Source organism: Blennius ocellaris (assembly GCF_963422515.1).
Source record: "Blennius ocellaris genome assembly, chromosome: 14".
In the NCBI taxonomy this organism is placed as follows: Eukaryota; Metazoa; Chordata; class Actinopteri; order Blenniiformes; family Blenniidae; genus Blennius; species Blennius ocellaris.
In genome coordinates, this window is record NC_137663.1 from 26169047 (window position 1) to 26184511 (window position 15465).

Here is a 15465-nt window from a genome sequence, read left to right on the forward strand (position 1 = left end):
TCAGATTACCACGGACAGGAAATGACATCATCGCAAAAATAATAGTCACGCAATTAAAATATAAACTTTACAGATCTGTTCGCTTTTTAAAGTTCAGATCATTGTTCTGTGATTAAAAAACAACAACATTATTTATGGAATTCTGCAATAAAACAGCCAGTTCCTAAATGGGGAAACCGATCATGTTGATAATCTGATTATTGATCGAAAAACGGTTTGAAACGGACGTTTTTCACCTCCGAGGACCGTGTGTGTGTGTGTGTGTGTGCGTGTGTGTCTGTGTGTGTGTGTGAGTGTGTGTCTGTGTGTTCTCCTGCAAACTCCGGCTGCGCTTCAATGTTCTGCACGTCCAACGCAGAGAAACAAAGGAGAGAAAGTAACGAGGGAAGGTAACGAGAGAAGGCGATGCGAGAAGGTGACAAAAGAAGGTAACAAGGGAAGGTAATGGGAAGGTAACGAGAGAATCGAAGGAGAGAAGGTAACGAAAGAAACGAAGGAGAGAAGGTAATGAGAAGGTAACGAGAGAATCGAAGGAGAGAAGGTAGCGAAAGAAACGAAGGAGAGAAGGTAACGAGAGAAACGAAGGAGAGAAGGTAACGAGGGAAGGTAACGAGAGAAGGCGAGAGAAACGAAGGAGAGAAGGTAACGAGAGAAACGAAGGAGAGAAGGTAACGAAAGAAACGAAGGAGAGAAGGTAACGAGAGAAACGAATGAGAGAAGGTAACAAGGGAAGGTAACGAGAGAAGATGATGAGAGAAACGAAGGAGCGAAGGTAACGAGAGAATCGAAGGAGAGAAGGTAAGGAGAAAGGGTAACGAGAGAAGGTAAGGAGAAAAGGTAACGAGAGAAAGTAACGAGAGAAGGTAATGAGAGAAACGAAGGAGAGAAGGTAACGAGGGAAGGTAACGAGAGAAACGAAGGAGAGAAGGTAACGAGAGAAACGAAGGAGGGAAGGTAACGAGAGAAACGAAGGAGGGAAGGTAACGAGAGAAACGAAGGAGGGAAGGTAACGAGAGAAACGAAGGAGGGAAGGTAACGAGAGAAACGAAGGAGAGAAGGTAACGAGATAAGGTAACGAGAGAAACGAAGGAGGGAAGGTAACGAGAGAAGGTGACGCAGTCGGAGCGTCTGATTGGCTTGTCGTGTCTCACGCCGGCCTCTGATTGGCCGTTCCAGGACGCCCGTCAGCTCTGCTCCCACTGACCTTAATCCAGTGCAGGCGTCACCGCCGTGTGTGTGTGTGTGTGTGTGTGTGTGTGTGTGTGTGTGTGTGTGTGTGTGTGTGTGTGTGTGTGTGTGTGTGTGTGTGTGTGTGTGTGTGTGTACCAATCCAACCAATGTCGTCCTCAGATAAACACCGGCGGACGGATGAAGGGGAAAAGTGGTGGGCTTTTTTTCCCCCTTCTTCTTCTTCTTCTTCTTCTTCTTCTTTTTTTTTTTTTTTTTTTACAAAAAGGACAGGACTGGTGGACGGAGGGTTAAAAATAAATACAAAAATAAATAAAATAACGACGATCGGAGCAATAAATAACAAAATAAAGACTCAATATCAAGAAAATATTCAACTGGATTCCATCAGATCCAGGTCCAGTGGTGCAGCGGCTCGGTGACGGAAAGGGTGGAGTGATGGAGTGATGAGGAGGAGGAGGGGGGAGGGGGGGGGGGGGGGTTCAGTGTGTGTGTGTGTGTGTGTGTGTGTGCAGGGGGGAGTAGTCCTGAAAGAGACAGAAGGACAAGTCTTTTCTCTCGGGTCCAGCCCCTCGCCCCTTCTCGTCTTTTTTTTTTTTTTTTTTCCATTTTGTCTTTTTTTTTTTTTTTTTTTTTTAACTTTAACTGTTGTTCTTCTTTCATTCCCAAACACTCGCACAACAACACACGCTCCCACACAAAAAAAAACTAAACAAAAAAACCCCCCCACACAAACACCCCCCCCCTCCCCCTCCCCCCCCTCCCCCCCTCCCCCTCCCCCTCCCGCTCAAAGTTCGAGGTCCTTGGAGATCTGCGTGGCGACGTCCCGGAAGGCTAGCGGCGCCCCCCACAGTCGCGTGTAGCGCACGCCGTTAGAAGTCTCGGAGGCGCCGGTGGAGAGGTGGCACACCTCGGCCTCGAAGGCCACGCGGCCCCCCGCCACGCCGTGGCTGCAGGAGAGCAGGAAGGGGCCGGCGTGGTGGACCTGGCAGCCGCAGCCCAGCGCCGCCTCCCGCAGCGCCGCCACCACCTCCGCCGGGTCCCGCCGGGTCCCGCCGCCCCTCAGATCCCAGCCACGTCCGACGGCCCGGGGCTCGGGCGCTTTTTGATACCCAGGTAGATGGCAACTAGAGAGGGGGGAGTGGGGGAGGGGGGGAAAAAAAGCTCAGACGCTGCGGACGCCGGCGTGGATTCGGGCGGAAAACGAGCACTGACCTTGTGACCGCAAATCTCCTGATTCCCTCAGATTCATTTGTGACCCTGCGGGACAGAGAGGGCGGAGTCAGAGCGAAGCCCTCACCGTTAACCCGGGGACACCAACACGTCCTCGGGGGGGGGGAGGGGTGGGGGGGGCATGCAGACACAGTGCCGGTCAGAAACACACCAACGGTCGGAAACGACGGCAGAGGAACCGACTTGCGAGTAAAAATGTCCAAACGCAGCGATCTGCTTCGACCAATAACAAGTAGGGATAAGCACCGATCAGGTGGTTTTCACTTCCGGTCTGATCCCGATCCCGATACCTAAACGTGGACACCTGCCGATACCGATACTACTCCGATATCAGAGCTCCGTCTGCTTTGATACTATTATTATTATCGTTATTTTTCCTTTTATACGAGGCAGTAATAAACTCGTCTCTGCAGGAAAGCATGAAATGTGGGAATGTTTGCATTTAGTCTCTCAAAAGACGACTTGAGGTCAGAATCAGGCCAGAACAGGACACTTGTACAGGATTAATCCTGTTCGTATCGGAACCCGATACCGATACTGGATCGGATCCGTCCCTGATAAACTGGAGTTTCTTCAAGACTGTCTAAAACATCACGAAAAACAAACAAACAAACAAACTCTCCACGTCATCACTAAGAGCTCCACCTCCTTTCACTTCCTTCCGGTACGAGAACGATGGTATACCTCCGCCGTGTTCTGCAGCCAAACTTCTGGTTCCGCTTTGGTTTGGCGTTTTCCCGATCGCAGTCGTTCGATCGGAGCGTCTTGCGGCCGTTTGCTCAACGACGCGGTCGTCTGTGGTTTCGCGGAGTTCAGGCATCAGTTCGGTTGTTGACACTGTCGCATTCACGGTTGTTTTTATAAGAACAATATAGATTTCGTTGGAAGGCTATCGGCGGCAAAGTATCGGCTTCTGTTTCCGGATATCGCAGATGTTTGTATATCGTTCGACGCACGTGGACATTGTATAAAACGACGCCCGACTTCACCAAGACACTTTCTGCCTCTGCGTCAAAATCCCAAACGGCAGGAGAATTTCTCACCGGCAACACATCAACCATCAACAAGCTTCGTTTCACCTCCACATCCCCCCCTCCTCCCCCACCTCCCCCCCCTCCCCCACACATGGAAAAAAAACATTCAGATGATGAACGCTAGCAGTTGCTAACAAATTATAACAATTAAAAAGAGAAAAGAAAAGGACTTCTCTAGATGTGTTGACACATGACGATGGAGGTACTTGGTTTGTGAACCATGCTTGAAACCAAGAGTCTGGGGGGGTCTTGGGGGGGGGGGAGACGCTTCATGCAGACGAGAGACATTGAGACAGGCGAGGACGAAGCGGCGGCGGCAGCAGCAGCAGCAGCAGGCGGACGAGGAGAAGAAGCCGGAGACAAGGGAACTTACTAACTGTTTTTGGTCCTTGTGGAAGAGAACAACCCGACACTGATTTGTTTGAGCCCTGGCGCTTGGACGGGTCGAGGTTGACCCTGATGCCATGACAGTGGGAGGAAGTAGGAAGTAGGAAGTGGGGGGAGGAGGAAGCAGATAGAGAAAGAGAAGGAGGGTAAGAACGGGGGGGAGTTGGGTCGAGGCGGGGGGGGGGGGTGGGCATCAGAGAGAATAATATAATTGAATCACAGGAGGGCAGCGGTTGGAGAAGAGCGCAGCGCCGGAAGCTGATTGGCCGGGATTAGAGCCCAGGTCTCCACAAGATTAGACATGTGTGATTATGACGAGTTTGGGTGGAGGCGGAGGATAATCCACCGCCACGCCAGGGCTGGCCAAAAACTCCCCCCCCCCTCCACCCCCTCCACCCACCACCCGGGCCTCCGTCACCGACGCCGTGCTCAAGCGGAGAGAGGCGGGAGTTTGCAAAAGCCGTGCGGCTTCCTCGTCGGAGGTTCGACGTCCTTTAAAAGAGGAAATTCGCTCTCGCAGCAAAGCCGCAGAAGAAGCTACAGCACAGGAGAGAGACGTTACCGAAAAGAACCCCCACCCCCACACCCCCACCCCCCCCAACCTCCACCTTCGCCGCAGCCATAGAAAGAACAAGAAGCTCGGCGGGGATTAGAGCAAAGACAACATCTGGCGAAGTAATAACGTCTACATCCGAACTGGACGGATCATTTCCTGCTGAAAGAGGGAAAAAAATAAAAAATATATATATATACGTTTGTGAAACTCAATTCTGTCGACGTGTGTAAAATGTCCTGCAACGACCCGTCTGTGCCTGCGGGGGGCGGTGTCGAGTTACAAGCAAGCTGCATTTTTCAGAGGTTTTGTTCCGAAACATTTATTAACCCTCGTTTTGTACTTTCTACTAAATAAAACTTGTCGTGTTTAACCTCTAAAATGAAGACGTTTTTATAAAGTTCCATACATAATTTTGCTAAACGTACAAAAAACTGAAACTCAGGTCGCATTCATGGAGTTAATAAACTACAACTTGGAACATCATTTTTTTTAAATGATTACATATTCAGGTGTTTTGTAGAATATTTTCCTTTTTACCAATTTCTAGTATTTTCAGCTATTTTAGCCATTTTGCTGCACTGAAGCAGTTTTTACTCTTTTGCGTGTTTTTATTCTTTAGCTGTTTCTATGTATTCAAGTTACATTCGCCTTTTTAGCTCTTTTAACTTTGTAAGATGCTTTAAGGTATTTTTGCTATTTTAACCTTTTTTTTGTTGCTTTTCAGCCAAGTTAGTCTAAAGATTATTTCCCTGCTGGTTTAGCACTTTTCTAAAGTTTAACTAATATCGAGACAATAAGCACATTTTTCTTCAATATTGCTTAAAAAATATTTCCGATTAGTTTAATGATTAACGTCGTAACATCAATATTTTCCAATAGTTGGAATTTCTTAACTCCGACCTCTACTTGTCATTTATAGCCACTAAAGTTCAGTCTGCAGTAACTTTATTGGCTTGATAACAGACTCACTACACCATCTAGTGGTACAAACTGGCATTGCAGTCTTTAACGTCCCATTTTAAACGTGGAATCTTACATGTCGTACCTCTAAAAAGTTTATTTTTAACGTCCCTGTTCATGTGTAGAGGAGGAAAAGGTTTAAAACTGTTGATTCGAGGGTTTCTGCTATTTTAACCTTTTTTTGTTGCTTTTCAGCCAAGTTATTCTCAAGATTCTTTCCCTGCTAGTTTAGCACTTTTCTAAAGTTTAACTAATATCGAGACAATAAGCAAATTTTTTTTCAGTATTGCTTAAAAAAATATTTCCGATTAGTTTAATGATTAACGTCACAATATCAATATTTTCCAATTGACTCACTACACCATCTAGTGGTACAAACTGGCGTTGCAGTCTTTAACGTCACATTTTAAACGTGGAATCTTACATGTCGTACCTCTAAAAAGTAGATTTTTAACGTCCCTGTTCATGGAGGAAGGAAAAGGTAGAAACTTCTGGAGCGTCAGCAGACACGTAGTGTGAGATTCACCTGCGGGTGAGTTTGGAGGTCAGCTTGGTGAAGAGGTTGGACGTGGCCCGGGTGCGAGCGTGGGGCAGCGGACTGGCTTCGTGGTGGGACAGGGTGGGCGACGTGGGCGGGGCGGAGTACACGGGGGGGCCGCGGTCCCTCAGCTGGCCCCCGTGGAAGGTGCTGCGGATGGTGGAGCCCCGGGTCAGGCGGCAGCGGTCCGAGGAGGAGGAGGAGGAGGAGGCCGCCCCCGCCCCCGAGATGCTGAGCGTGGAGGGGGAGGCGGCGGGCAGGCGGTGGCCCAGCGAGCTGCACACACAGAAAATATAGATATAAAAATATAATAATAATAAAATAAATTTATATATATATATATATATATATAATTAAAAAAATATAGAAAATATATATGTATACACACACATATATAGTATATTTTGTAATCATATATTTATATAGATATGGAGTGTATATATGGTATACAATTATATATATATTTATGAAGTGAATATATATATATATATATATATATATAGTATACATTTATATAGATATTTATAGAGTGTATATGTAGTATATACTTACATTGATATTTATGGAGTGCATATAGATAGTATACATTTATATAGATATTTATGGTGTATATGTAGTATATATTTATATAGATATTTATGGAGTGTGTATATAGTATACATCTATATAGATATTTATGGAGTATATATATATAGTATACATTTATATAGATATTTATGGAGTGTATATATGGTATAAATGTATATAGATATGTATGAAATGTATATATGGTGTATATTAATATAGCTGCATTATGTAATTGTACGGATATGTGTGTACAAGTTAAAGAACAAGTAATAAGAGGTGGGAAATTAAAAAAAGTTTTGTACTTCTTCCCACTGCTTTTTCATTTTGTTATATATTGGCTCCATGTTTACTATTTTATTTACAGGAGGGGGGGGGGGGCCCTGGGGGGTGTTACCTGTTGTCTTTGCCGTTCTGCAGGAGGGAGTGTCGGTCGGCGCCGGAGCGGTCGGTGCAAACGTACGTGTTTCTGCGCGTCATGGCACTTCCAGGGATGTTATTCTGCAGACGGACGCAAGACTGAGGTCAACGAGAGTCAACAAAAGTTCATTTGATCTGAATTTACTTTCAAGGATAAGGACGTTTCTCTTTGCTTTTCTTTTGTTTCTCATGCAAGAGTGTGAAATCACTCGTTTCCCGAATTGCTTCTATAACAGAGGGGACGATTTGAAACTCTCCGTTTCTCACACAGTGAATTCGAGAGGACAAAACACGTCGCATTAATGTGAAAATCAAAGGAAGCTGTTGGCTCCTCACACCTCGAGGGTGAAAATCACACTTTTCTGTAATTATCCAGCAAAATTCGCTCGACGCAGAAAGTTTCTCATGATTCTACATTCAAATCGTTAAAACTGAGTCTCAAAGCAAAAAAACTCATTGCTGTGGAGAAATTCTCTCATTTGTCAACACAAACAAGTTTTCCTAGAATTTAGCATCTTTTTAGGACTAATTAAAAAAAAAAAAATCCCATTATAATTCAATACTTGATTTCAAGTTGAATAATTTTAAAGCTATAAATTAGCCAATAAGACCATATTTGTCCTGTTTTCATGTTTGTGTGTTAAAAAAATAATCAAATTAACAACCAATAAACAAAAACAAACTGATTAATTACGAAAAATTGCTTGAAATTTAATTTTTTTTTCGTTTTTAAATTAATTCAGCTTATTGATTTATTATCTAACTTTTTTTGTCGATTTCAATAATTTCTCATAAAAAAACAAAACAAAACAACAACAGGAAAACCGAATTACATCATAATTTGAGAGAGAACTGCTTATTTTCAGCAGCTGAACAGAGAAAAACTAGTGTTTCCTTTAAGAATCGACGGTTTTACAACATTTTAAAATATCCTATTTTTTAAAATAATTTTTACATTTATCAGTCTTAAAATGCTTTTTAATATCTATTTCTTATAATATTAAAACCAGAAGCTGTAATGATAAAAAAAAATTATCCAAATAGTGAACATCTGCAATTTTTTTTTAACTTTACTCTTATGAATGTAAAAGTTTCTATAATATTACCAAAATATTGTTGTTTTTTTACATTTATCAGTCTTAAAATGCTTTTTAATATCTATTTCTTATAATATTAAAACCAGAAGCTGTAATGATAAATTTTATTTATCCAAATAGGGAAGATCTGCAATTTTTTAAAACTTTACTCTTATGAATGTAAAAGTTTCTATAATATTACCAAAATATATATATATATTTTTTTTTTTACATTTATCAGTCTTAAAATGCTTTTTAATAACATTTAAAAATATCCTAAATTCCAGACGTGGATTTTTTTCGCCGCCGACGTCTCCCGTCTCCATGGAAACGCACCCCCCCTCCCCAGTGGGCGTGGCCTCGCCGAGTGAAGGAATCGAGGTTACCGTGGTGGCGGTCATGTCTTTGCGGCGGTCCGGGATCTCGGACTTGTTGGGGTTGTTGGCGCTGCTGACCATGGGGCTGGAGGGCGGCAGGCTGTGGCTGCCCATCACGCTGCAGCTGGTCTTGCGGGAGGGCATGCGGCCCTCCCGCAGCTCCCGCTCGCCCGTGCTGGTCGGGCTCCGCTTGGGGTGCATGACGGGCATGGAGGGCCCGCCTTTGTTGTGGAGGACAGCAGAGCAGAGACACATAGGGATTCGTATAAAGGGACATTCTGTGGGAGGAGGGCGGCTGCCGCTGCAGCAACGTGGACGCAATCACTTTATGGAAAACCCCAAAAAATAAATTAAAAAAACTTTACTTTACTCTTAGGAATGTAAAAGTTTCTATAATATTACCAAAATATTGATTATTTTTTTACATTTATCAGTCTTAAAATGCTTTTTAATATCTATTTCTTGTAATATTAAAACCAGAAGCTGTAATGATAAAAAAAATTATCCAAATAGTGAAGATCTACAATTTTTTTTACTTTGCTCTTATGAATGTAAAAGTTTCTATATTACCAAAATATTGTTTCTTTTTTTACATTTATCAGTCTTAAAATGCTTTTTAATATCTATTTCTTATATATAACCAGAAGCTGTAGTGATAAAAAAAAATTATCCAAATAGTGAAGATCTACAATTTTTTTTACTTTACTCTTATGAATGTAAAAGTTTCTATAATATTACCAAAATATTATTAATATTTTTTTTTTTACTTTTATGTGTTTTAATTGCTGAATTGTCACACAAATCTGTACTAATTACAATACTGATAAATGAGAGCATTAAATATATATTTCTTTCATTCTTAATAATTTCAGTGGTGAATATTTGTTAAACACATATTTTCAAATTGGACTGTTTTTATTGCTTCTGGATTTTCTTTTTGCACGTTTGGAAATGAATACATATATAGTTTTATCAGTCTTAAAATGCTTTTTAATATCTATTTGTTATAATATTAAAACCAGAAGCTGTAATGATGTTTAGAATAGAAATTATATTAGAAATATTAAAATAATTAATTATTTTAAATATTTGTTTTTTGAAATCAGCACCTGTAAAACGACTCCAGTGAAGTAAAACTCAATATGTTTCATCGGCTCTAAAATAGCAGGATTTTACACTAATAACATCAGTTAGAGCAAAACTAAAATGTCTAAATCACTAAAAAAAAAATAAATAAATAAAAAGCATCATCGAAAGCTTGTTCCAGGTTATTGATTAGTCTAAATGAACAGGTTTAGTTATTGACATTATTAAATCAATTTTCTTCATTAAAATCTTCTTGAGAAACATTAAGACCATTTTTTTCTGCAATTAAAAAAAAGAAAAAAGAAGAATTTTTGATAATTTTTACACAAAGTTCAATATTTAAGGAAACCCGCTCAAAGCAGCGGCTGCTTGTTTCGGAACCCGTGAAGAAGAACTCCAGCCGCCCAGCGGGGGGCACCACCGCCGTCGCTCGGGTGGAGGGGGGCACCACCGCCGCCGCCGCTCGGGTGGAGGGGGGCACCACCGCCTCCGCTCGGGTGGCGGGGGTTCTGCGGCGGGTTAGAGACTCACAGAAGTCGCTGTGTCGCCGCTGGCGGTGGTAGGTGGAGGCACTGCGCTGGCTCTTGCTGTGTGAGGAGGAGGAGGTGGAGGAGGAGGACGAGGACCCGGTGGCGGAGGAGTGCTTGTTGGTCCCGTTGGTGATGGGGGAGGGGCGAACCCGGGCCAGCGACAGGCTGCTGGCAGAGCGCGCCTCGCCGCCCTCCTGCAGGGGGAGACGTCGAGTTGAGACGCTTCGCTTGGAACGCCACGCCCCGTCACCATGGCAACCAGTAGGTTTAAAAGGTTATTTGATCCACCGCTCCTTACGGTCGTTTGAATTTCTTCACGTTTGCCCCCCTCCCCCGACCTTTCACCCCCAGGGTGATGATGTCACAACATCATGTGACACATCAGAGGATAGGGAATTGAAAAAGTGAACGTTTTGACGTCGGTTAGACTGGATTCAAACCGACAAAAGATAGGTTTTTGACCTTTTCGTGACCTTTGACCCAAATCGCTCTTAAAAATCGAATCGACGAGTCCGGCGACAAATCACCAGATGAACATTTGCTGCAATTCGGGTCAAAGGTTTAGCAAATCAACAAATACGCGCAGACACAAAAGAAAGAGAAAAAACGCTTTACGACTTTTTAAATGAACACGGCAACGCTTCAAGAAGAAAAAAAGATTTAGAAAAGTTTCGTGTTCGCACAGCGGCATTTAAAAAAACACGACGCTGAAAACGATGTAGTTTTCACGTCGGACCTCCGGGGGGTGCTGTTGGCTGTTTTCATAATGAAACCACAACGCGCTGTCGACGCCCTGGTAGACGGACGGTGAAGCTCGACCCCGAGAGCCAATTAAAAAAAAAAGCTGTGTTCAAAGTTCGTTAGCAACAGGAAAACAGCGCGAGGATGAAGGAAGACGCGGCGGCGGCGGCGGTTCAATACTCACGTCGCCCTTGCGGCCCAGTAGCAAGTAGGTGGCGGTGACCTCGTTGTACTTCTGATTGAGCAGAGAGTCTTTGATTTCCTCCGGGGTGAAGCCCATCCCCACCATCACCTCTGAGCAACGCAACGAGACAAACGGTGAGGCGGCGGTGAGGAGCGGCGGCGGCGGCGAGGCGGACGGGCGAGGCGGACTCACCGATACGCGCCGGGTCGCTGTAGTCCTCCACCGGCTCTATGTGGGGCTTCAGGTCGTCGCCGTCGTACCCGGCGTTGATCCACTTGTCCTTCATGACTTGCTGTGGGAAGAAGAAGAAGAAGACGTCAGACGGGTCACGTCTCCGTACGTCTGGACCGGCGCCGGCGAAAAATACGCTTCTGAAGTTGGCTTGTCGTGATTTGTCAATTCTAGATGTTAATTTAATTTGTTAACATTATGACAATCTGGGCTTTTTTTTTTTTTAGACCGAGAGAGCCCCCTAGCGGTGAAACCTTATAGTTCTTTTAAACAGCTAGTGAACAGAGAGCCCCCTAGTGGTGAAACATTATAGTTCTTTTAAACAGCTAGTAAACAGAGAGCCCCCTAGTGGTGAAACATTATAGTTCTTTTAAACAGCTAGTGAACAGAGAGCCCCTAGTGGTGAAACATTATAGTTCTTTTAAACAGCTAGTGAATAGAGAGCCCCCTAGTGGTGAAACGTTATAGCTCTTTTAAACAGCTAGTGAATAGAGAGCCCCCTAGTGGTGAAACATTATAGTTCTTTTAAACAGCTAGTGAATAGAGAGCCCCCTAGTGGTGAAACATTATAGTTCTTTTAAACAGCTAGTGAACAGAGAGCCCCCTAGCGGTGAAACATTATAGTTCTTTTAAACAGCTAGTGAACAGAGAGCCCCTAGTGGTGAAACATTATAGTTCTTTTAAACAGCTAGTGAACAGAGAGCCCCCTAGTGGTGAAACATTATAGTTCTTTTAAACAGCTAGTGAATAGAGAGCCCCCTAGTGGTGAAACATTATAGTTCTTTTAAACAGCTAGTGAACAGAGAGCCCCCTAGCGGTGAAACATTATAGTTCTTTTAAACAGCTAGTGAATAGAGAGCCCCCTAGTGGTGAAACGTTATAGCTCTTTTAAACATTTAGTGAACAGAGAGCCCCCTAGTGGTGAAACGTTATAGCTCTTTTAAACATTTAGTGAACAGAGAGCCCCCTAGTGGTGAAACATTATAGTTCTTTTAAACAGCTAGTGAATAGAGAGCCCCCTAGTGGTGAAACATTATAGTTCTTTTAAACAGCTAGTGAATAGAGAGCCCCCTAGTGGTGAAACATTATAGTTCTTTTAAACAGCTAGTGAACAGAGAGCCCCCTAGTGGTGAAACATTATAGTTCTTTTAAACAGCCCGCGAACAGAGACACTTATTAAAACTTTTATTAACATGCTAGTAAACAAACAGGACAACATTAATCCCTTTTAGAAAATGAAGGTTTTGTTGCTGGTTTACTGGAAATGACAACCTCATAGTTTAATTTAACGTCATTAACTCATAGTGTTAACCAGTAATTGGTGAAGCCGTCATTACTAAGCCCCGCCTCCTTGGGAGGCGGGGCTTATATATATATATATAAATCAATCTACTTCTTGCTGGCCGGCCAGTCTGCACGGCGTTCTCACCTCCAGGGTGCAGCGCTTGGAGGGGTTGAGCACCAGGAACCGGCGGAGGATCCCCTCGCAGTCCGTGGACATGTAGAACGGGACGCGGTACTTTCCCCGCAGCACGCGCTCCCTCAGCTCCTGTTGGACACACACACACACACACACACACACACACACACACACCACACATGAAGCCTCACACTCACACACACATTTGTCTCCACCCTCTGGTATATATCTATCCATCTATATATATATATATATATATATATATATATGATAACAATGCACTCGTACGGCTGACGATCACGCCTGATTCCAGTAAAATAAAACTTTTAGGCCACATCCACGCGACGAAAAAACTTTATTTTACGGCCATAAACTGAAGCAATAAACTGAAATGAAACCTGAAAAATTTAACGCAGATTTTTCTCATGTTATCGCAGCAGTTAAAAAAAAAAAATAATAATAATAATAACAATTTTTCATCCATAAAACACATATTTTGTTCATTAGGTTGTTGGAAATTCACCTTAGTAGCAGCAATTTGTTTTTCCTGGATTCGTCTCAGGTCAAGTGTTTTTATTGTGTTGTTGGGAAGTCACACACACACACACACACACACACACACACACACACACACACACACACACACACACACACACACACACACACACACACACACACACACACACACACACACACACACACACGCTTGCCTTCAGGTTCTGGCCGTCGAAGGGCAGCGAGCCGCTGACCAGCGTGTACAGGATGACCCCCAGGCTCCACACGTCCACCTCGGGCCCGTCGTACTTCTTCCCCTGGAAGAGTTCGGGCGCCGCGTACGGCGGCGAGCCGCAGAACGTGTCCAGCTTGTTCCCCAGCGTGAACTCGTTGCTGAAGCCGAAGTCGGCGATCTTGATGTTGGCGTCGGCGTCCAGCAGGAGGTTCTCCGCCTGGAGGTGCAGGGAGGGTGGGGGTGGGGGGGGGTAGGGCAGATGGGGAGGAGGGTGGGGAGGTTGAGCTCACATGTCGTCCAGCAGCACAGATCCTGGACATGACTCACACTGTATATATATATATATATATATATATATGTATATATGTCACTGTGTGTTCAGGCTAAATTAAAAAACACAGATTAAGTCTCACCTTCAGGTCTCTGTGGACGATGTTCTTGGTGTGGCAGTAGTGGACGGCGGAGACGATCTGCAAACACGGAGGAGTCAGACGGGCTGAGGTGGCGAGTGATGGAGCGGGGACAGAGGGGTGGAGGACGGCAGGGTGGAGGAGGATGGTGGGAGGACAGTGGGGTGGAGGAGGACGGGGTGGAGGACGGCGGGGTGGAGGAGTACGGGGTGTAGGACGGCGGGGTGGAGGAGGACGGTGGGGTGGATGAGGACGAGGTGGATGAGGACGGGGTGGAGGATGGCAGGGTGGAGGACGGCGAGGCGGAGGACGGTTGGGTGGGGGATGGCGGGATGGTGGAGGATGGTGGGGCGGAGGATGGCGAGGCGGGGGACGGCGGGGTGGTGCGGAGGATGGATGGCGGGGCGGGGGACAGTGGGGCGGAGGAGGACGGGGTGGAGGAGGACGGGGTGGAGACGGACGGGGTGGAGGATGGGGTAGAGGAGGACAGGGTGGAGGAGGACGAGGTGGAGGAGGATGGGGGTGGAGGAGGACGTGGTGGAGGACGATGGGGTGGAGGAGGACGGGGTGGAGGAGGACAGGGTGGAGGAGGACGGGGTGGAGGAGGACGGGGTGGAGGATGGGGTGGAGGAGGACGGGGTGGTGGAGGACGGGGTGGATGAGGACGGGGTAGAGGACGGGGTGGAGGACGGGGTGGAGGACGGGGTGGAGGAGGACAGCGGGGTGGAGGACGACGGGGTGGAGGAGGACGGGGTGGATGAGGACGGGGTAGAGGACGGGGTGGAGGACGGGGTGGAGGAGGACAGCGGGGTGGAGGACGACGGGGTGGAGGAGGACGGGGTGGAGGAGGACGGGGTGGAGGACGCCACCGGAAGGTTCCACGGAAGCCTACCTGTCGGAACTTGGCTCTGGCCTCCACCTCCTTCATCCGCCCATGAGACACGAGGTAGTCGAACACTTCACCTGCGAGACGGAAACAAATCAATCAAACCTTTCATCTGTCAAAGTTCGTCTGCTTTCATCCCTCTTAGTTTAGAAGAAACTTGATTTCTCCTCAAGTTTGCGCAGCGAACAGCAGAATTTTAACGTCTCTATTTATTTCACGTAAATAAAAAATAGTTTCTCTGCGTGGTCGTAATGTGAACGCGCTGAACGTTGAATTATCTGGACGTCACAATTCTACCCGGGAGACGTAGCGCTACCAGTATACCGACAAACCGCATTAAACGTTTTTTCTACCCTCACACAGTATTTCTATTTGATCTTTGATGCTGTTTTATTGGCAGAATGTTTGACCATCTGCTCACCAACACAGACGATATAAAAATATAAAATGACGGTACACATTGGCCTTCACAGGCTTTTGGGCATCACTGCAACTCCCTAATACCTCCTTATGTTCTTTTCTTTTTTTGTTGTTGTTGTTGTTGTTGTTGTTGTACCCTCTGACTTCCCAGTAATTCGGGCCAGAAAGGAAGCCGGTCTGAAACGGAGCCGGCGACTTTGGCCAAGGTCACGGCGAGCAAAACGATCCGGCCGAGGAAAAGACGGATTAGTGACGAGAAAGAAAAGCCACACAAATAGAAACATAGAGGGACGAATGGAGGCAAGAAGAAAAGACATCAGAGGCAGCGGCCGCATCACCGTCTGAATATATACTGTAGATATATGTATATATTTTACTTTTCTTTTTTTATCGCCACTGTTTCCTGTTTCTGTTGAACGTTTCCTTTATGCCTGTTCTCGTGTCTTAAAAGTGTTTTAAATATGTTTTGTATTTTATTGTTTCTGAAAGAAAGA

General features: G+C 45.2%; 1 protein-coding gene across 1 annotated transcript in view; it reads right to left on the reverse strand.

The window, feature by feature from the left end:
- Positions 1-1975: 1975 nt before the first annotated feature.
- The window catches only part of mark4a (MAP/microtubule affinity-regulating kinase 4a), a gene marked incomplete at its 3' end in the record, with an annotated part of 25004 nt that continues 11514 nt past the window's right edge, over positions 1976-15465 (reverse strand). The window contains 14 exon segments of the mRNA XM_080509091.1: positions 1976-2315; positions 2404-2448; positions 3825-3911; positions 5885-6172; positions 6858-6961; positions 8343-8554; positions 9951-10143; positions 10875-10984; positions 11067-11166; positions 12535-12654; positions 13236-13472; positions 13669-13725; positions 14558-14650; positions 14656-14663. Coding sequence (XP_080365217.1) covers positions 1976-2315; positions 2404-2448; positions 3825-3911; positions 5885-6172; positions 6858-6961; positions 8343-8554; positions 9951-10143; positions 10875-10984; positions 11067-11166; positions 12535-12654; positions 13236-13472; positions 13669-13725; positions 14558-14650; positions 14656-14663 — 1994 coding nt within the window.